At 32.8% G+C, this 23,120-nt stretch overlaps 2 protein-coding genes across 2 annotated transcripts in view; both read left to right on the top strand.

Annotated features, from left to right (window-relative positions):
- The first annotated feature begins 6,659 nt into the window (after positions 1-6,659).
- LOC139426527 (leucine-rich repeat-containing protein 28-like) lies at positions 6,660-11,718 on the top strand. Its single transcript, XM_071185752.1, has 2 exons — positions 6,660-7,142; positions 11,680-11,718. The coding sequence occupies exons 1-2, from the start codon at positions 6,660-6,662 to the stop codon at positions 11,716-11,718; spliced, it is 522 nt and encodes a 173-aa protein (XP_071041853.1).
- A 2,100-nt stretch (positions 11,719-13,818) lies between these two features.
- The window catches only part of LOC107440816 (slit homolog 2 protein), a 10,064-nt gene continuing 762 nt past the window's right edge, over positions 13,819-23,120 (top strand). The window contains exons 1-4 of the mRNA XM_043053482.2: positions 13,819-13,968; positions 15,729-16,170; positions 17,888-18,144; positions 22,367-22,678. Coding sequence (XP_042909416.2) covers positions 13,819-13,968; positions 15,729-16,170; positions 17,888-18,144; positions 22,367-22,678 — 1,161 coding nt within the window. The remainder of the gene's footprint in view (positions 13,969-15,728; positions 16,171-17,887; positions 18,145-22,366; positions 22,679-23,120) is intronic.

Here is a 23,120-nt window from a genome sequence, read left to right as displayed (position 1 = left end):
ACAGGATTGATTTTTTCTTCTTATTTTGAATTACTTCACGACAAGGCACTATTCCTTCAGAATCACGAAATATTCTAATAATTGAACGTGAGGTTTATCTGCATGCCTTCTTTCTTCCAAATACAGTTTCGCTCCTTGCCATCTATTCGAAAATGAATGTTACTTTAGTGATTTTGCTTGTGATGTTAATCATTGTTTTGGTAGTTGATACAAAAGGGGACAAATGCAAGGTGCAATATGAAAAAAAAACCATCAGCGTGACTTGCAAACGTGTGCGGAACTGCAGTTTTAAAAGTATATATGTTGACCATTCGAAATCTAGACCAGCAGCTCGAGTGTTCCTCTGGTGTCAAGTGTCAAAAGCATGCCGAAATTGCCCTAAAAGGACAGAAAGTTGCAAAGTGAAAAGTATGTTTAAGAATGTATTGTCTAATCTCAGGAAGATATCTAAAATAAATATGCAATGTCCCCTTCTAAGTATAAGAGACAACGCTTTCGACCATACTATATCACTGACTAAGCTTTTTCTTTCTCAAACCAAATTTTATAAAATTCCAAGTGCCATTGGTAGAATCAAGAATTTAAAATCACTTAAGATTGTGTCCGGTAAATTAACTGAGATTACAACTGAACTTCAATATATGCCAGAACTTGTAAACCTCTCATTGACTCAAAACAGAATAAGTTCACTATTAGGCAGTGCTTTTCTGGGAGATCAAAAACTCCAATCAATTGTTTTAACGAATAATAAGTTGAAGAGCTTAGATAATGAGATATTTGATCCGTGCCCGAGTTTACGATTGGTTAAATTGGACAAGAACGCTCTCGTAACAGTTGATGGCTTATTTCATAATCCTAGTTTGCTGGTAATTTTCACTATCTGTTTCTATTTTTATCTTTTTTCTTTATCTTTAATATGTATTTCAATATTAAGAGTAACGAAAGCATCATTGGCTCAAAGGGTGAAACACTGAACTGTTCTTCTGAAGTGCTGGGATTTTATCTAAGAAGTAAAAACAGTCAGTACGCAATGCTATTCTCTTTTCCTCCATTAGCCCGATATTCACAAAATTGTATAAACTTAAACGCTATAAAATCCTTTTCCGGCAAACAGTGGGACAAAGATTTTTACTTAGATTAAAATATCAGAGATTGATTAAAATATTAGTAATTTGAAGGTCTATTTATTTTTTGAGCCCTCGTGGCCTAGGACATAGAGCGCTTGTCTCCTAATGAGGGGGTACGGGTTCGAATCTCAAGGATGGCTTGTTGATACGAATTCTGCACCCGACTTGCACTACGACTAAATGCTAACGTAAAATATCATCAGTAATAGATGGATTATGGGTTAGAGATCCCTTGTTGTCAGTCTAACCGTGGGAAATTTTCGTGGTTTTCCTCTCCGTGTAACGCAACTGCGGGTTAATTACATCGAGAATCCTCAACGAAGGATAGTTTGTCCCAATGCTTGATCTAGGAGATGCATTGTCTTCTGGATTAGGTTCAAAACTACAAGTATACGGAGTTCAACAATGATAATCATAAACTCAGAATTGGGTCGACTTTTCAACGCCAGTTATAGTATAAAATTTAAAAAAAACTTCTGTGTTTAGGTATTTATTAATCTATTTTCGGAAAAAAAATTTACAGTTCATATTAGAAATATTATTGCGAGAACGGGGATTCATTGTCTTTTAGATTAAGCTCAAAACTCTAAGACTACAGGGTTGAACATTAATAGTTCAAATAATATTAATAATATTAATTAATAGTTCATAATAAGTTCAAAATTGGGTCAACAGTTCAATGAGGGTTATAACATTAAATATTTAAAAAAAATCGTCTGTTTATTTATTCTTTTTACGAGTTTTTTTTATTGCTTATGTTATTAATATTATTACGAAAACGGGTGTATTTTTATTTACTTCTGTTAAAAAATGCGGTAAAGCGGAAAATGAACAACATTTCGACTTTATCTTCGAAGTTTATAAAGTTTTGCGATGGCGACCTCCATTTAAGTTATCTTCGTCTTAAAGTACAAACAGTTTTCTATCATTTTTACAGTTCTACAAAATGCTTCAAAGAATGAGACTTCTGACGATCACGCATCTATAATATTTCCTTTTTTGACCGCTGATTATTGAAATCAATATTCAGTGTTATCGATAACAATGTCAAAATCTACTGAGCTTCATTTCATTTTTTTCTATAATCTGTAAGCTAAGCATTTTATTCCATTTATGCTTACAACAATTGTTAACGGTCTGTGCACGTGACATTTTTTAAAATTTAATTAATTCATATCTACTTTCTGATTATAAAAGAACTCGTGATGTAATTAAATATTTCACATGTATTCAAAATTGTTTAATTTATTATTCATGCAAATCCATCGACAAGAAAACTCATTGAAGATTATTGGAATAGTGGTCCAAATCCACTACTGTTTTAAAGTTTTATCATTGCATTGTCTACATAGTCTGTTTGTGCCTTCTTTATCAGCAAACAAAAAGAAGAAAAAATACATTGAATAGAAGTAATCTGTTTTCAAATAAGTTAAAAACAGAACTTTACTCCATTTTAGTATTAAGTTAAATTACTAAAACAAAAGAAAATGAAATCTTTGCGTTTACTAGCGTCTATCAAAAGCAACATTTTTTAAACAAAAAAATTACTTATTTAACAAATGTATGCATCCAAATTAGCCTCTGCATCATTCAAAATAAAGATAAACGTTCAAATTTTAATTAAAAATACTAGATATTTTTACATATATGATTAGGAAGCTATTATGGGGAATTTTGTAAAAACTGATCACAGTTCCCTCATCTCTTTTATCTGATTTATAGATATTTTCATCCCTCATCTCTTTTATCTGATTTATAGATATGATAGATATTTTGACTACCACAAAACTGCGATTAATATATTTTTCAGCTATGTATATTATTAAACAATAAACTAGATGTTAATTACCAATATTGCTTCACCACTTTTTTTATGCATTATTTTTTTTAATTGCAATAAGTTGACGAGTCAACAATTGTATTCAAAATTTATTGAAAGAAAATGTAACTAATTTATTGTTCAATGAAATCGCAAAAAAATTAATATTTCGTTCAATAATGTATATTTTAATACTTTGTTCTATTTTTAATTTTCGATAATTAATTGTCCAACAGTAGACTGATCGCAAAACACGATTTCCAGTAGATCACAGAAGTGAAGCATCACTGACCGGGGTCAGTGGGTGAGAGTGACCCCTTCTATCAGACTGCGGAGGGCCCACAGGGCATCACCTCCTACATTAGATAGCCTCCACACGGTTTCTAATAAGTAGTCTGCGCAGATTATCTAAAAAGCGAACCACTTGTGCGCATAAACCCAAATTCTATTTTAAAAGTACTTGAGAGAAATTTATCATATGTATTTGAGAATTGAATCTGTAGTGCTTNCACAATTGTTAATTTGGGCATTTGGCGATACAACACTTTTAGAATTGAAGGATTTGTTACGTCAAGCGCTCAGGTATCATAATTTTGATTTAGTTGCGCTTCTATGTCATTTTGATTTAGGTTGCTAAGTTAACTTTCAAAAAATTCTATGGCTGGCAACAGCATTTTTATTTTTAAAGTTGCTTATCATTATTTCTTTTAGAATTCGTTATTTTTTTAGCGAAATGTTTTTTAACCTAACAGAATTCTTAGCCGACTGTTTTCTCTATGAATGAAGAAAATAAAGTAAATATTTAACTGTTGTGAAAAGAATCTTATTTAGTAGTACAAAGTACTTCAGCCAAAATTTGGGAGCCAAGTAAGAGAATTATATATATTAGATCAGAAACACATCATTAAAAGGCAGAATGCTTTGGTGTTTTCAAAACAAAGCAAACGTTGCCACCGGCGGAAAAGAAATACAGCCAAAATTTGGGAGCCACGTAAGAGAATTATATATAATAGATAGATGATTAGGAAGCTATTATGGGGAATTTTGTAAAAACTAATCACAGTTCCCTCATCTCTTTTATCTGATTTCTATAGATATTTTAACTACCACAAAACTGCGATTAATATATTTTATAGCTATGTATATTATTAAACAATGAACTAGATGTTAATTACCAATATTGCCTCACCACTTTTTTATGCATTATTTTTTTTAATTGCAATAAGTTGACGAGTCAACAATTGTATTCAAAATTTATTGAAAGAAAATGTAACTAATTTATTGTTCAATGAAATCGCAAAAAAATTAATATTTCGTTCAATAATGTATATTTTAATACTTTGTTTTATTTTTAATTTTCGATAATTAATAGTCCAACAGTAGACTGATCGCAAAACACGATTTCCAGTAGATCACGAGAAGTGAAGCATCACTGACCGGGGTCAGTGGGTGAGAATGACCCCTTTTATCAGACTGCGGAGGGCCCACAGGGCATCACCCCCTACATTAGAAAGCCTCCACACGGTTTCTAATAAGTAGTCTGCGCAGATTATCTAAAAAACGAACCACTTGTGCGCATAAACCCAAATTCTATTTTAAAAGTACTTGAGAGAAATTTATCATATGTATTTGAGAATTGAATCTGTAGTGCTTGACAAGTAAATAAAACAAACCAATTATATTCTTAAATTAAACAAATATTTAGATATATTTTTGCTACCTCTTTCTAATTTTTAATAGATTTCATATTAAATGGTTCTTTATTGGTTACCTTCATAGTGGTCTGATCGGACTAGCAACAAAAAACTGTGTGGAGGCTTTCAGTTATAGGAGCTGATGCACAGGGTCGGTCTTCGTTGAACTGCTCTACCGTTAAGTCCGCGACTTCAAGCACAAGTCGTCTATCTACCAAAAAGTGGTGGCCATCCTTCCTGCAGATGATCGAAAATGCAATTTTCGGATCTTTTTCAGGGACGTTTCCATAACGTCACCGATAGCCTATGTCCCAGTGCTAACCATAGAGTAATAAATAGGAGGAGACGGCATGCCCGTAAACTCGTGAAGCCTTAACCGCAACCGCGGTGCCATATTGGTACAATCAAAACAAAGCGAACTTCGTTGAACTAGAGCTGTACGTGTTTAAACATTCTTCAAACTGAGTAATAGATTTTATTTTAGCAATTAGTCTATTGTTGAAAATAATATTAAATCAAATAGAAATTTAAATAATACAGTCTGAAAAGATCAATTTTTAAAATATAGTTGCATGCTTTATATATTAATAAACAGTTTTAATTATTAATTCATATGTTTAAAAAAATTGAAAAGAAATAGTTTCTTTTTTTTACTAAGTGATACATTAAGAAATCAAAANAAAATCCAAGTTTGATGATCTGTTCTGATTGTCCAATCATCATCGACAGCCTGAATTGTTTGATACTACTGACGTTTCAGATTGAAACAACTTTTTGAAGTAGAAAAAAAAATATTTAGCACCTATGTTTAATACCTTATGTTTTTTATATTTAATACCTTAAATTTCTAGAGAAAAAAAAAGTTCTTAATCTACAAAACTCTTGTCCGGCTAGTCTTGATATGCGCTTCTGAAGCTTGGACAATGACAAAACTGGAGAAAAATTGTATCGCAATATTTGAAAGAAAGATTTTGCGGGGTATACTTGGTGGTGTAAATGAAAACAATGACTTGAGAAGGAGATTTAACTTTGAACTTTACAAGATTATAAACAACTTGATATTATTAAATACATAAAAATAAATAGAATGAATTGGATTGCCCACGTGATTCGTATGAGTGAGGACAACACAATAAAAAAGATACTACTTTTTAGAAACACTGGAAAAAGAAAGCGAGGAAGGTTGCGGTTGAGATGGGCTGACTCAGTGGAGTCTGATTTTCTCGCAATTAATGAAAATAATTGGAGATCAAAGATAAATCGGATGTTGTCATGGAGAAATCTTCAGAGGTAGACATTGGCCTGTCTGGCCAACTATGATGATGATGATGAATACCTTAAATTAATATAAAGTATTGTGTACGTCATAATGAAATTGCTATCTTACAGAACTATTTTAATACTTTTTCGAATTTCCCCCCGTAAAACTGTAATATGTGCGTAGATTGCCAAGTCATCGTTGGTATCAACCTTTATTTTCAAACTGATATTCTTAGAGCTTATCACAATAGCTTTACACCACAAATAGCTTCATTCTAACAGAATTTTTATGCGTTAAAGATTATCTCATTTTCCAAACACATGTTATCAGGACAAGAAAAAAATAAATATAACTTTAAAAACTTCCATTTTGTAGATTATTAGATTGAATAGCATTGATTTGATTTGGGATGATTTACTAGTCATTCTTCTTACAGAATAATAAACTGTTCTGTTAATTGCACGTGAGACTTATTTGAATGCTTGCTTTCTTCCAAATACTAACTTTCGCTTTTTGCAATCATTTTTAAAATGAATGTTACTTTTGTGATTTTATTTGTGATGTTTAGTGTTTTTTTAGTAATTGACACGAAAAGCAAATGCAAGGTGAAATACGAGGAAAAAACCATCAGACTGACTTGCAAAAGTACGCAATACTGTAATGTTACAAGAATATATGTTGACCATTCGAAATCAAGACCAGTTGTTCGAATGATTCTCTGGTGCCAAGTGTCAAAACAATGCCAAAATTGCCTTATAATGCCAAACATTTGCCAAGCGCCAGGTATATTTGACAATGCATTTTCTTATCTGAGGAAGATATCTGAAATTAATATGCGGTGCCCCCTTCATAGTATAGAAGACAACGCCTTCGGCCATACAAGATCACTGACTAAACTACTTCTTTCTAAAACAAAATTTCATGGAATTCCAAGTGCCATTAGTAGAATCAAGAATTTAAAAACACTTGAGATTGTGGACGGTAAATTAACTGTTATTACAACTGAACTTCAATATATGCCAGAACTTGTAAACCTCACATTGACTGAAAACAGAATAAGTTCACTATTAGGCAGTGCTTTTCTGGGTGATCAAAAACTCCAATCAATTATTCTAACGAGCAATAGATTGAGTAGCTTAGATAATGAGATATTTGATCCTTGCCTGAGTTTACGATTGGTGAAATTGGACAAGAACGCTCTCGTAACAGTTGATGGTCTATTTCAAAATCCAAGTTTGATGGTAATTTTCTTAATACATTTCTATTTTTATCTTTGTCCTTTTATCTTTAATATATATTTGAGTATTAAGGGCAATGAAAGCCGCAATGGCTCAATAGTTAAAACACCGAGCTGTTCTTGTGAAGTACAGGGATTTTATCCCAATTTGTTACCCAGCTTTAAATACATCTTTACAAGTTTGAATAGGAGGTAAAAGCAGATAGTACACAATGTTGTCTTCATTTCCGCCATCAAGAGAGACTGTATATATTTCGTTAGGCAGGAGTTGGCACGTGGCTCCTCCCCCTCGGACGCAGAGTTCATTTTAACGCTGGAGTAAAGGGAGAAACATTTCCGTGCTTGAAAATGAGACAACCCTTAATGCGCGCCAAAAGCAAACAGTGAATTCCTTTTCGGTCACTTACTTTGCTTTGGTATTTTCTATTATACCTTTCATTATTCCAACTAATTAAATATGTTTCAAATTTAAAAACTGTTGTTTCCCGACAAAATGTCACAAAAAGGACATACAATTTATGTAAAAGAGATAAGCATCATCAAATTTATTAAATATTTAATGCTAAAAAAATGCACATTAAGATGGTGAAATAAATATGTTTGTCATACGATAGCCAAATATCAACATTGTTCAGGATTGTTCACATCCTTCTCCCAAAAATAGCGAGTAAAAATTAATACCGCTTTAAATATTGCAAAAAGCTTTCTCGCAAAAACAAAAAGAAATTGTGTTGATTGCGTTGATTAAGGTTTATCCAATGCAACATTTTTTCCAACAAAAAAAAGTTTATTAAAAAAAAGTATGTATCCAATTTAGCATGAGCATCATTCAAAATAAAGACAACTGTTCAAATTTTATGGGGGGGGGAAATATACTAGATAACAAACTCACTCCTATCTGTTTTTATATTTAAAAAAAAATCTTTAATAAAATAATTCTGATGCAATATTTATTTTTTTCATTCTGAAAATGTCGCTAAACTGCTTCTTCCACTAAGTTTTTCAATTAATATAGCTAAAATAATTTCAATTTTTTTTATATTCAATATTATTTATTACCCTTTCCGGGGGCGTTACGTTATTCAAGTAAGTAAAACTTGTTTTTTGTAGTTTATCCCATTAGAATAAAGATCATTTCGCATGCTAGTCAAAATTTACCCCTATTAACTAATTTTCTCCTGTACATATCCCTTTCTAGGGGCCGTAAAACATTTCTTTCTAAAGTATAGGTATTTAAACTGCTTTGTATTGGTTCTGTTTTAATCATCACCAAATATATCATAAACTTTTATACATATATTAGTATAATTGGTTCTTACAACAATTAATTGTTGCAAAAAATATATTTGGCAGTGACAGCCAACTAAAGCGGAAATTAAAAAGAAAAAAATAGAATTCTTATTAGAAATTGATAAGGATTTTGGAGAGTAGCCATTTCTCCATCTAACCTTTAATTTAGTGTTAAAATATTTATCAATGGAAGAACAAATTCTTTTTAATTCTCATTTATTAAAATATTAATAAACTATCTTTTGCTTCCTAATATTTTCTGAAACTACGAAAATTCCGTTGTAGAATTCTTATCAAAACTGCATCAATTACCATAATACCAACATATTGCAGTCAATAGTACGGAGTAATTAACGGTTCTCTACGGTAATTCTACGGTTTACCTAAACGAATCTTTTATTAACGTTTTGTCCTTTAACTTTGCTTTTTTCGCACACAGCTATTTTTATTTTATTTCAATTAATAAATCATTAGTGTCAGTAATAATATGTCGATTCATAATAAATAAGTATCTTTTCTGCAATATTTTTGCTATAATTTTTTTAAATTTTTTATGTCAATTAATATATTACCAACATTAATTAAGCAACTTTGTCGTCATTAATAATATGACGATGTCTTACGGTTCTGCTATACAAATAAATAGATTAACTGCATTACTTTTGCTTTCTAGTACACAGCTTATTTCTTTTATTTCAAAATGCATATATTACCTAAATTAATTAAGCATCATTGTCGTCGATAATAATATGGCTATTTCTTTTGTCTTCTAAGCGAATTAGTACCAGTTTTCCGTTATTTTACCATTAAATACATAAATATATATATTTTTTTCAATTACCTTTAATTTCAAATAATTATTTTTTTTTTATAGAAACACGTTTTAAATGAATTAATGTAGATATAAAAAAAACGCGTGGTATCTGACAACTTTAACATACAGTATCAATTTGGTGACGTATATCACGCGTGCTACCACGTAAGGTTGTTCATTTAATTTATCTGACACATCGAACGGAAAATAATTAAATATATCTATAAACCATCTATAAACTATTTTTTTTTATCAAATAGGGCTATAAGCTACAAATTTTCATCGATCTTATCCTTAAAATATGTGAAAAACTGAGTAGCTTACAGTGAAATTTAAATCAATGAATAACGCTTAACCAAACAGAAAATTCCACTTCGTTTTTCGCTTTTCCCGCTTGAACAGTTCGTCGCAGAATGTTCTAATATGTAGAATGTTTTTCTACAATAACCTTCCTCGTGCTTATAATATAGATAGTTCGTGCTCGAACTATCTATATGCCATATTTCATCGATTTTTGTCGGATGGTTTAGGAGTCTATAAAGGACACACATTTATATTTATAGATGTGACTATCATAAAATGGCAATTAATATATTTCATAGCAATTGTTAACAATATTGTTAAACAGTGCTTATTACAGTCTGGCTTATTGTTGAACAATAAGCGAAAAGTTGATTTTTAATATTGCTTATCCACATTAAGCACTTATTATGCATTTACTATTTTAATCTCAATTACTTGTCGAGTGACTAACCGCTTTGATCAGATTACAAAACGATCGTTGGTATCAACATTTGTTTTCGAATTGTTAAGCTTATCACAAAAAGTTTTCTTTTGACGGAAATTTTATACGTTGAAGATTATCTCCTTTTCTAAAACACTACTTATCAGGAAAAAAAATGGTTTCAAGAATTTTTATCAACAATATCATCAAATGATTGTTGTAACAGGATTGATTTTTTCTTCTTATTTTGAATTACTTCACGACAAGGCACTATTCCTTCAGAATCACGAAATATTCTAATAATTGAACGTGAGGTTTATCTGCATGCCTTCTTTCTTCCAAATACAGTTTCGCTCCTTGCCATCTATTCGAAAATGAATGTTACTTTAGTGATTTTGCTTGTGATGTTAATCATTGTTTTGGTAGTTGATACAAAAGGGGACAAATGCAAGGTGCAATATGAAAAAAAAACCATCAGCGTGACTTGCAAACGTGTGCGGAACTGCAGTTTTAAAAGTATATATGTTGACCATTCGAAATCTAGACCAGCAGCTCGAGTGTTCCTCTGGTGTCAAGTGTCAAAAGCATGCCGAAATTGCCCTAAAAGGACAGAAAGTTGCAAAGTGAAAAGTATGTTTAAGAATGTATTGTCTAATCTCAGGAAGATATCTAAAATAAATATGCAATGTCCCCTTCTAAGTATAAGAGACAACGCTTTCGACCATACTATATCACTGACTAAGCTTTTTCTTTCTCAAACCAAATTTTATAAAATTCCAAGTGCCATTGGTAGAATCAAGAATTTAAAATCACTTAAGATTGTGTCCGGTAAATTAACTGAGATTACAACTGAACTTCAATATATGCCAGAACTTGTAAACCTCTCATTGACTCAAAACAGAATAAGTTCACTATTAGGCAGTGCTTTTCTGGGAGATCAAAAACTCCAATCAATTGTTTTAACGAATAATAAGTTGAAGAGCTTAGATAATGAGATATTTGATCCGTGCCCGAGTTTACGATTGGTTAAATTGGACAAGAACACTCTCGTTACAGTTGATGGCTTATTTCATAATCCTAGTTTGCTGGTAATTTTCACTATCTGTTTCTATTTTTATCTTTTTTCTTTTTCTTTAATATTTATTTCAATATTAAGAGTAACGAAAGCATCATTGGCTCAAAGGGTGAAACTCTGAACTGTTCTTGTGAAGTGCTGGGATTTTATTTGAGAAGTAAAAAAAGTCAGTGCACAATGCTATTCTCTTTTCCACCATAAGGCCGTTAATCACGAAATTGTATAATTTAACCTTTATAACCCTTTTCCAGTCTACTTTTTTTCATATTTCTTAAGAAATACTTTGAGGAATATTTGGAAAATTTAGAAGCTCATTTGATTTCTTAAGCTTATCAATAAAGTTTACAGATTAAAAGGTTTAAGAGACCGGCAATGCATTGTGAACGAAAAGGAATGTTTTTGTACACCCTATGCCAAACAATAAAGGTTTAAACTTGTTACTTAAGTCAATTGTATTGTTTATTCCAATGTAATTGGTAAACAAAATTTCGCAAATCTAGCTTAAATATTCATAAAGATATGGTAATTTTTATTTAAAAAAAATTTTTTGATCCTTTTTTTAAACTATAATTGCAGAAATAGTAAATAAAATTAATAAATAAATTGTTATATAATTATTATATAAATTATTATTTTAGCCCCTGCGTCTTCGAGGGTCTATTGAACGTTATGCATAAGGAAAGAAATATCATTCATACATAAACTAAATTTATTAACTGAAAACAAGAACTCAACCATCTGATCTGACGGCCGAGAATGAAAAAAGGTAAAGCTGGAAAAATGAAAATCCAAAATACAACTACAGTTCTCAACGGAACGTTGCCAACGTTGTTAAATAAACTTAAAGCTTTAAATAAAGTTAGGCGAGGATAGATCTATAGCTCACCATAGTACTCCCCCTCCAGTGAGGTCCACGAACGTTACCAAAAATAAACTGCGCAAATGTCTATTGCGGGTAACGAACAGGTACTTGAACTTTTCTTCCTCTCATTGTAGTTTTAGTTAAAGATCGAGGAGAGTTTTCAAATTTAACCTTATGCTGTTTCGGTTTGGAAGGTGTAAGATTCGTTGATTGTTGTGAAGATTCCATACTGTTCTTTAGAATCGATTTATATGGAAGATTTGTGGGGAGATTTTCAACTCTTGGATGCACATTGGACGTATTGTCTGTAAAACATGGTTTAAGTCTGTCAATGGTTACTGTTGATTCTTTATTTCCAATTTTTAAGGTGAACATTTTGTCGTTGCGTTTCACAACTTTATGTGGGCCGTGATACGGAGGTTCGAGGCTTCGGCGGCCACTGTCAATCCTCACAAACACATGTGTGCACGTTTTCAAGTCTTGATGCACAAAAATATTGTGCTGTCCGTGCCGTGGTACTTGAGTAGGAAGCAACGTAGACATGAACTCACGAAGTCTTTGTACAAAACCCGGGACATTGCGGGATTCTTTGCCAGTACTGGAAGGTCAGAAAAAATCTCCAGGCAATCTGAGGGTTGTGCCATAGAGCATCTCTGCACTTGAAAAGGTGAGGTCTTCTTTAATAGCAGTTCTCGTTCCTAAAAGAATTAGTGGGAGGACTTCGACCCATTTTTCTGTGGCATAGGCTGTGGCTCTAATGGACATTCTGTGGCTCTAATGGACGATTTTAAGTGTCGGTGAAAGCGTTCGACCATTGAATTAGCTTGTGGGTGGTAAGCTGTTGTTCGAGTTCTGTGTATACCCAGCATTCTGGATAATTGTGAAAAAAGTTCACTTTCAAATTGTGCTCCTCTATCAGTAGTTACAGTTTCTGGAACTCCAAAGCGAGCTATCCAGGTATTCAGTAGGGCAGCAGCAACAGTTTCAGCAGTGGTGTTAACAATTGGCGTTGCTTCAGGCCGACGCGTGAAGCGATCAATTGTTGTGAGACAAAATCTAAAACCTTTTGATGAAGGAAGTGGTCCGACGATATCAATATGTATATGCGCGAACCTATCAGAAGTTAGAGGATAATCTTTTAAAGGTGATTTCGTATGCCTTTGAATTTCAGCTTTCTGACACGAGACACAAGCTCGACACCACAGGGTACAATCTTTATTCAAGGAAGGCCAAATGAACCTTTGTTTAATGAGACGAATTGTTGCGCGTATACCGAGATGTGACAGGTTATGAAATTTGGAAAAAATTATTTGTCGATAAGATTGAGGAATAAATGGACGTGTAACATTAGTAGAAGTATCACAACAGAGTATTATACCGTCAGGAGGAAACACAATATTTTTGAAAACTAAACTAGAATTAGCTGACGACTTTAAAGTGCTAAGTTCGGGATCGGATTTTTGCGCTGCTGCGAGTTCAGCGTAGTCCATTGGACCAGTGAGTGCTATTTCCTCAATGCGGGAAAGTGTATCAGCAACAACATTTTCTTTTCCAGGCACGTGACGAATCGACGTTGTAAACTGACTTTATACTGTAAATGTCGGTTTTTACGAGGTGAAGAGTCATCCGATTTTTGCTGGAATGCGAAAGTCAGCGGTTTATGATCCGTTAGCACATGGAACATGTGCTAACGGATCATAAACTATAAACTTCCAACTATAAACTATAAACATAAACTATAAACTATAACGGATCATAAACTTCCCTCTAACATGTGAGCGAAGTACCGTATGGAAGAGTAGACTGCGAGTAACTCTCTATCGTACGTACTGTATTTCCTTTCCGTGAGCGAGAAAAGAATGCTAGAGGTTCGAGTGTGGAGTTTTTTTGCTGTTGAAGGACTGCGCCTATACCGATGTCGGACGCATCTGTATGCAAAAAAAATTTTGCGGCGGGTGTGGGGTGTGCAAGTGTTGCTGCATTAGAAATGGCTTGTTTGCAAGTCTCAAAAGCGCACACAGCTTCGGTTGTCCAATTAATGGGTGTAGGGTCTTTCTTTTTATTTGTGAGTAAGGAACTAAGGAGAGATTGTTTTTCGGAAGCGTGATCTATAAATCTNAATCAAAGATAATAAACATAGATATTTCTTAACTCAACTATATACAAACATGACATTTTCACAATTAAATTCCATTTTTGTATTATTTCATAACTAAAACATAGTGGCAGTGACTGAATATATTTTTCCTATATTGAATACTAACTAAAATATTTTTGCTATATTGAAGTTTTCTTGTTTTTTTTATCATCATATTGCCTTCTACTAAGAATGTTAATTAATGCACATGTGTTTCAGTGCCACTTACATGCTTCAGATCTGGAGGCTTTGCTTTGAATATTTAAATATATGTTGACTTCAATCCACACTACAATATAATCGGGTAAAATAATGTAACCATTTCATCTTTTCGGCACTCAGTTCTTGCTGATTGGCTAACGCTTTTCATTAATGTATCGTCGCTAACGTCTCTACTTTAATTTTCTTTTTTGTAGTTTCCATCGCAACTTTCCATCAAAAGAGTTGAGCATCTTTTCCCAACTTCAAGAGGTGTTTTCGTTATCAAAATTCTTTCGATTGCCCATATCTACCTTAGTACCATTTGCCGTATTTTTTTTTACTTTCTGGGCAAAAGAGTATATCTTCAACCAACAAGACTGCAATATCACAGAGTGCTTCTTGATTCCTTGCTGGAACCTTCAGTACTAAGCCATCTATAAACTCCACTGTATCCTCAGCTGAAATCTTGTGGTTATTTATCTTTTTTTTAGTACTTTTATATTCCTTAGAACTACTTTTTTAGCAATACATCCACCTTTTCTTTCCTTTCCTCAGACTTTTTTCACTTCGACTTTATGAATTCTGGCTAACGGAACAAACATCATCGAAAATTTTTCCCGAGTCTATACTCCCAGGTGATTACTCCTTTTGTTCCGATGAAAGTCTTATTTTCTTTCTGAATTTAAATTTTGGCAACTTCTGTTCGTCTCCAGTGACTCTAAAATATTATTGCATTCAGGTTTTCCAATATTATTGGTTGACTTTCCGAACACCCGTCGAACAAACTTTGGCATCCTCATGACGTCCGACGCTTAACCATGTAACATATTTATTTACACTACTAACTGTAACAATTCATCAGTCTCTAAACAATCGTTTAGCAAGAAGGCATATGTGTAATTGTTAGGTAGTCTGAGATATTTTTTAGCTTCCAGATTCGGGCATTCATTTTTTATTGAAATTAATTTATACAGCTCAAAAAGTTCTTTTTTGAATAAGAATAAAAATAAAATGACATGCTTACCAGCATCAACTTTTCTTCTTCAGAATCAGATATTTATCTTTTAAATCAAGATACATCAAATGTGATATATTAAAATATGTAATAAGTTTAATATCTCCTCAAAATTGTAAATCAAAAATTGTAAATCAATCAATAAAAGCTTTTCTTTTTTCTTTTTTTTGCTGCTTAACAATTTAATGTTTTCTCCTGTAACTTCATATGGGAGAGTTACACAGATTTTGCCTATCAGCCTAAATGTGCAGAGAAATGTTGAGTGATAAAAACATTACTCCATTTGTCTAAGCTAGCATTATGTCCACACTAGCCCCCTCTCCCCAATATATTGTTGCTCATTGTAATTCTGAACTAATTAACATGCATTGAGAGAACTCTTCTTAAATAGAAGAGCGTTCTGCTTTCTTGTACGTGTTGTAATTACTTTGGCCAATATATTCGAAACTAATGACTTTTTTTTTTTTTACAGAATATCGATCTAAGTTATAACTTATTGACAACAATACCTGAAGATCTCTTCAACAATTTGGAAAATTTGACTAGTGTTAATCTGAAAAGAAATCAAATAAGGAATGTAACAAAATGCTTTTCTGGAAATAATCGTTTGGAACATATCGATTTAAGTAACAACTTAATCGAATCTTGCGATTATGCATTTCAATCTTTGGTATCGTTGAAGACTATTAATTTAGAAGATAACCGTGTTAGTAAAATAACAAAAAATTGCTTTTTGTCGATTCCATTGCTGGAAGAATTGATACTAAGGCAGAATAATATTTCCCAAATCGATTCGGAAGCATTTTCTCAGCTAGACCAGCTACAAAATATTGATGTGTCTCATAATAGACTAAAAACATTGTCAAGAGAATCATTTCCTAGTGCTTTAAAGATTCGAGAATTATTTACATCTGGTAAGTGCTTTTAATCTCTAACAATTTGAATCAGAATTTCAGAAGAATTGATAAACAATCAATTGGCTTGAAGAATCGATAATCAATCAAAATTATATTTCTCAAATCAATTCAGAAGCATTTTCTCAGCTAGACTGGTTCCGGTTACAAAAAATTGATTTGTCTCTTAAAAAACTAAAACCTTTGTCAGGAGAATCATTTTAAATATTCAAGAATATTTACAACTGGTAAGTATATTTTTTCGCATTCAATTAGCATCGTAAAGTTCGAAAAGAAATTTCTCAACTGCAACGAGTGCATGTTTGGGCATCCAACGTTACTATTTATTTCATAATTAATTTTCCACGTCATGACTTACATTTAATTCTAAAATGTATATATGGGTATGTGTATATATATAGGTATCAATGTACTATAATGTTTAGAGAGGGAGAGAGTGTGTGATGGTTAAATTCAACTGCTGAGCCACTGAACGCGATTGCAGAGACAATAAAGTTATATCATGAAACTCAAGTGTACGTTACAAAAACTGTCCCGTAATATACAATAAAATTTGGCAAGCGAATCGTTCCCTGGTGTTTTAGAGATTCAAGCTATATTTACATTTGGTAGGTTCATTTAATATCCAACAATTTGAAACGGAATTTCAGAAAATAAATTTTTCCTCACAGTCATTGCAAGGGTAGTCTAGAAGGGACGCATTAATCGGGTGGGGTTAGTCTAAGTAAAAAATAGTTTCACATATCTCAAGTGGCTGTTGAAAATTCTCGAATCTTTAATTATTAATTATCTGAGTTTTTTTAAATTCGAATTCTCAGGAACGATTCTACCGATTTCGCTCCACTTTTATATTTTGCCATCAAAATCCACTTTTTTTAAAATGACGTAAAAAGCTGTTTACCCTACAATTCAACTTTTATTTAATTTAATAAATGAAATAATAAGAAATATTTACTACAGTTCTATTTGCCAAGAAATTTCTTCGGAAAAACAAAAATTTTTATTCTGTTTAAATCATTTTCAATTCGCTTAAAAAGTTTTCTAGATAAAGCAAAATACGCTAAAAGTAAAGTTTACTTAAAGTGAAAGCATTAAGGGGTTTAAACTGTGGAAAGCTCTCCTGAACAAACTATGGGCAGCATATTTCCCAAATTGCAGCTATTTCCCAAATTTTGATGATCACAAAAAAATGGCATGTTTATTCAGAAAAAGTACGGGTTTGAACCTGATTTCGTAACTAATTAACACTAATTAATTGGCAGATTTGATTCTACTATATTGAATTAGTATATTTGATTATACACTATTGCATTAGCTTATTTGATTCTACACTGTTGAATTAGCATATTTGAGATTACCCCTTCGAATCATTAAGATTGAGTCTTAGAACGTGAAGTTCCTAACATTATATCAAAAGTTAGTGAGGGTGGTCCGATCGTTTTTTACGCACTGTACGTTGATTACCGAGAAGTTACTTTTCTTATATATGACTGTAAATTGCTCATCAAAATCATTATGCAAATTGAACGAGGAATCATTATTTTATAGGCTCACGTTTCATCACTGAGAAAAGTATCGGATATTTTTTTATTAATTTTTTTTAAAAAGTTTCTAACAGTTCAGTACTTATAGTAAATGAAATCGGCATTATCGAATCATAAACTAAACTCTTCCAGTTTTGAAAATTGAAATTATTTACATTCTTTTTATTTTACAGGAAATAATTGGGTATGTGATTGTCGCCTTTTGTGGATCAGCGATTGGATGATGGATAACACAGCATTAAATACATCAAATTTTGACTTTGCTTGTTCTTTGCCAATCAGGTTCAAATCAAAACAGCTGAGCCAATTGACTAAAGAAGATTTATCTTGGCCAAAAGAAGACTGTCCATCGTATTGTGACTGTTCGTGCCATGCTTTCAGAGACGAGGGATACGCAAATGTGAATTGCGCATCAAAAAGTTTGACTAGGGTATTTATTATTATTTTTTATAAATTCTCTAGTTTAATTACTCTCTGAGTATCATAACATTTAGTGAAATGTTTAGAGGAAAATTGTGAATAGTTGGTTCATAAATTGTTTGTTAAGATAATATTCCTGAAGCTATTTATTCTCGTCCTCGACTTATCTTACCCTTAAGTGATTCCAGTAATAACAGCTATCGTTCGTAAAGATTTCAATTTATTCATTTTATAACATTTTAAAGAATACGCAAACTTGCTCCGTTTTGTGGGCAGTGTTCTTCAATGGTTTCAATGGTAACAAAATTTATGTTTTTATTGTTTGCCTATTACATATGCTTTATGTAAGTTTTCTTCCAGCTATAGCTATATTTGTTTTCAAATGCATAATTCTTTGTTTCATTTATTTGATTTAAGGTCATTTTTCACACCACTACAAGTAAGTAATAAAAAAATTCATATAAAACACTACTATGCCGAGATGCCAACTGCTCCGGAGACGCCAAAATAATAAAAAAACGGTAAATAATTACAAATTAAATTTTGCAAATATTTGACTAATTTTGCGTGCTTTTTGAATTGTATACATGGGGGCCGTTCAAAAAGTACGTACACAAAAATGGAGAAATTTTAAACCCCTCCCCCCCCTTCGTACATTACCGTACATAAGGCCTTACTCCCCNAAATAATTACAAATTAAATTTTGCAAATATTTGACTAATTTTGCGTGCTTTTTGAATTGTATAGCATGACATAAATACAATAAAGTGGTGAATTATATATGCCTATGAATTGTTTAGATATAGTGGTGGATAAAAATCTACTAAATTGAATATATTAAACCAAGAATCACAATTGATAAACTACCACTTTAAAATATATATTGTTGTCTGGAGCAAGTTGGCATCTCTGTACTATGTTTCACTCATTGGATCTCACCGAGTAAGTTTGTGCTATAACCGGGCTTGGAGCTGCAATGGCTACTTATCAGCAATACGGTCGAAGTGGAAAGCGGCGGACGGAATGGCCTGCAGGGCGAGAAGCACATTTTGATGATCTGAAAACAGATGAGGAAAGATTAAACTACTCCAGGAGTATAACCAGCATGGTCAAAGATATAGACAGATTGATCAACACCCATGCAAAATTTCTTCTGAGTAGAACTTCTGTATCGGCTAGAAGGAAACAAGAGATGTATAGCCAAGCCAACCAGGAAAGAGGGAAAGAGCTTTTCCCTGAGGACACTGCATTTGAAACAGCAATGACTACTGAATCAGAAATGACAGTAGCCACCACTACACATGCAAATATACCAGAGACTACACTGCCCTCCGATCCTGAGAAAGCTGATAATACTACTGACACAGTGGCTGATTCCGTCAACATGGAGACAGATCACAAGCCAGAACCAGAAAACATTCAACAAGAAGCGGACTCTTCGTCCGACTCGAAAGAGCCTTCGTACAAGAAACGGAAGAAGAAAAAGAAAAGGATCCCCCCCCAAGATCAAGAAAAGCCGGACAAAGACTCCACTTCTACAACTCAGCGAGAAGCTACAACTGCAACACATTCTACAGATTAGGCTTCCCTTGCTATTTCCAATCAGACAGAGAATCTACAAATCAGTAGAAAATTCAAAATTCTCGTCAGAGGACTTAAAACCCGAAGCAGAAATTCCAGTCATCGAAAAAGCTTTACAAGATATTGGACTACGACCAATCAGAATCGAACAGGTGAGAAAGAGGCTCGGCCAGGAGTAAAAGCTCCTCCCCCTCTTCATAGTTCTTCTCACAGATAACACCAAGCATCGTGAGATCTATAACATTGATCAACTTCTGAAAACACCAGTACAGTTCGAAAGATTTCGTCGCTACCGCCCCCGGAGATTCAATGTTTCCGATGCCAGAAATACGGACACACGCAGAAGCCTTGCAATGCAGAACCGGCTTGCATGAAGTACGCTGACGCACATTTTACGTACTTGTGTACGAAACTGATATGTGAGCCGGCCAAGTGCATAAATTGTAATGGTTAGCCCCTAACCTATTTTTCAGGCTGCAGTGCTAAACCCAAAAAGAAAAGCAAGAGGATACTCAGACCAACAAATCTCAGGAAAACCTCCGATTCAGCTTCCTGCTCATCCTTAAGGATATGCAGCAGTTACTAAAGGACTAAGATCTCCTTGACTCACTCAGATCCCTGCTCAAAGAAAAGTCATAGAAGATGAGATCATCCCATCAAGCCTATAACCTGCCAAGACGCCAACAGTCCCCCTGCTGAATCTCCTACTACTTGATAAAGACAATATACCAGGCTCCTCCGGGTTATACTTCAGATGAAGAAGTGAAATGTCCACTTCGCGGACAGGGATTCCGAATACTACCTTAGTCTAAGTCCATCGATCTTATAGTAAGGCTTTTAACACCTTGAACGCCACGCTAATTTTACATGGCTTGCCCGTCGGGCTAAACTGTAATTAACTACAAACTAAAATTGCAAATATTAGACAGATTTTGCTAGTTTTAAAAGGTTTAACATGACATTAATGAAAAAAGTGGTGAATTATATAAGACTACGAATTGCTTAAAAATAGTGGTGGATAAAAATCTACTAAATTGAATTTATTGAACCAAGAATCACAATAATTGAATAAATTTTCTGCAATTCCATAAAAGAGTGTAAATTTTATAGTTCCATATCATGTTATACGCTGTCAGCCAGCTGTTTTTCGCAGCCTATGTGAAAGGTCAGTGTCAGCCACCGGTGGTTGACGTGGCCTAAATGGAAAGTCCAGTGTCAGCCACCGATGGCTGTCGCGGTGCTCAACGTGTTAAATTGTTGGCAGAGTAATCCAACATTTTAAAAGATTAGTTAATAACTGTCTCCCACTCTATAAATTTCTGAGCAAAAAGTGTAGTAGTTTGCCTGTCCTGATTTAATGTATTGTTCTTACTCAGTAAATTTGATTTAAAGTTATTTTACCCACAACTTCGCATAAATAATTAGAAAGTTCATAAAAAGTACCTTCATGGGATTCTCTCCAAAACCCCTCACACTCGTTTCATATCAAGCTTTTATTAATCTTGTTATTAGCCTTCTACTATTATCTTCAAACTAGTTCTTTTGCCCCTATTGGTTAAATCACTTTGCATGCTCGTAATTCCTGACTTTTCTACTGCCATCTAGAGTTTACTTTCTAAAGAAGGCTATTTTTTATAAAACTAAAACTATAGTATGTCTATTTTGGTACTTTATTTGTGCTTCATTCACATTGTTTCTTGCTTTAATCTTTTTTTTTGTACAAACATTTCAAAAATGTTATGCTTGCATAAATGTTACAAACCAGTTTTTATTTTTGCCTATTTAGTTTTAATAGATTTAAGTCGAACTTTTTAATGGGATGTGTTAAATTTTTAAAGCGCAATCTACAATGCACCCCGGATTTTCGGGAATTAAGACTCGATTCTTATGATCCACAGGCTTAACTATAAATATGCTGTAATTAAATGTGCTATTAATTTTGTTTATGGAATCGTAATTGAAAATATCATTTCAACAATTTGGTTGTCATAATTTAGGGTTAGTAATTTAAGGTTAACTATTGAGGTAAGCAAATACTCAAGAATTTCTGCTTCATTGTTAGCTACGATATTGGAATGACAAAAAAGTAATTAGTGAGTTAAAAAGAATGCTTCTTTTGTATAATAAACCATTTTAACAGCTAGTTAAAATTAATATTAAGAGGTCCAAACTGTCACCCACTCTTCTCACCGAACTATCGGGACAATATTTTCCAAATCGGGACAGCCTCTCACATTTGGAAGGTGAAGAATCCGTATCAATCGTAAAAATTGCATGTTTATTCGAAAACACGTTATGTACGTTTAATTTGTAACATAATATGTTACAAACTAAGGTAAACAACGTTTAAGAGCACAATTTTTTTTGTGCTCTTAAACGTTGTTTAGCTTTGTTTGTATTTTAGCACAAAGGTCGCCCACTTGTGTATTCAACATAATATGTTGCCTACTCTAATAATTTAGCATATTTAAGAATAGATTTTCGAACCATTAAGGTTGAGTCCGAGTATGTGAAAATCTGATCGTTAGATCAAAAGTTATTATAGGCTCCCGTTTTTTTTTTGTTTTTTTTGTGCAGTGTTGATATTTTTTTTATCAAAATTTCCATTGTAATATTTTTTTTAGTAATAGAATATCTTTATTTTTTCTAAGATACCAGCTAGATTTCCAGAATTAACAATTGAACTAAACCTTCAAGAAAACTTGTTGTCTAATCCAGTCGAGATCAACCTTCCTTCAACGTCCAAGCTACGTATCTTGAATTTGGAGCGAAACTTTATCTCACGGTTGGATTTCAGTCTTCCAAACAACATAGAGGTTCTCTTACTGGCAGAAAACAATATTACAAGATTCTTCAATAATCCGCCGTCTAATGTCAAGACCTTCACTCTATCTCGAAATCCGTGGAGGTGTGATTGTAATACTCTGCCGTTTAGAAAGTGGATCATTGCACAAAATTCTACGGTATGTTATAACTCAAACTGTTACCACTTAACTTGTAAATCAATTTTATTAAAATGCTCCAAAACTTAGAAATTTGAAAAATACACTATAAAAGGTTAATTTCTTGAACGCACAAACCTGGAATGAACACAAAATTCTTCCATACCTGTTTATATTTAATACAAATATGATAAAATTTTAAAATTCACAAATATGATAAAATGGCAAATTTCTTTACCAGTAGGATAGTTTCTTTTTATAAAACTACTTCATAAGTTTTTTAAAGTATTTATTTAAATCATTTGTTTCAGTACTAAGAAGAAAGTTCATGTCAAAACTTTCCAGCTATAAATGTCTGATGCTGCTGAAAGTTGTGCCCATAACAATAATTGATTATACTTGTAATTTGTATTGGTATTGTTACAGTAAATGATTGCATAATAACCATAATTACTGCTCAAAG

This window comes from Parasteatoda tepidariorum, chromosome 9, assembly GCF_043381705.1.
Source record: "Parasteatoda tepidariorum isolate YZ-2023 chromosome 9, CAS_Ptep_4.0, whole genome shotgun sequence".
Classification (NCBI taxonomy): Eukaryota; Metazoa; Arthropoda; class Arachnida; order Araneae; family Theridiidae; genus Parasteatoda; species Parasteatoda tepidariorum.
This window is presented reverse-complemented; position numbering and strand designations above follow the sequence as displayed.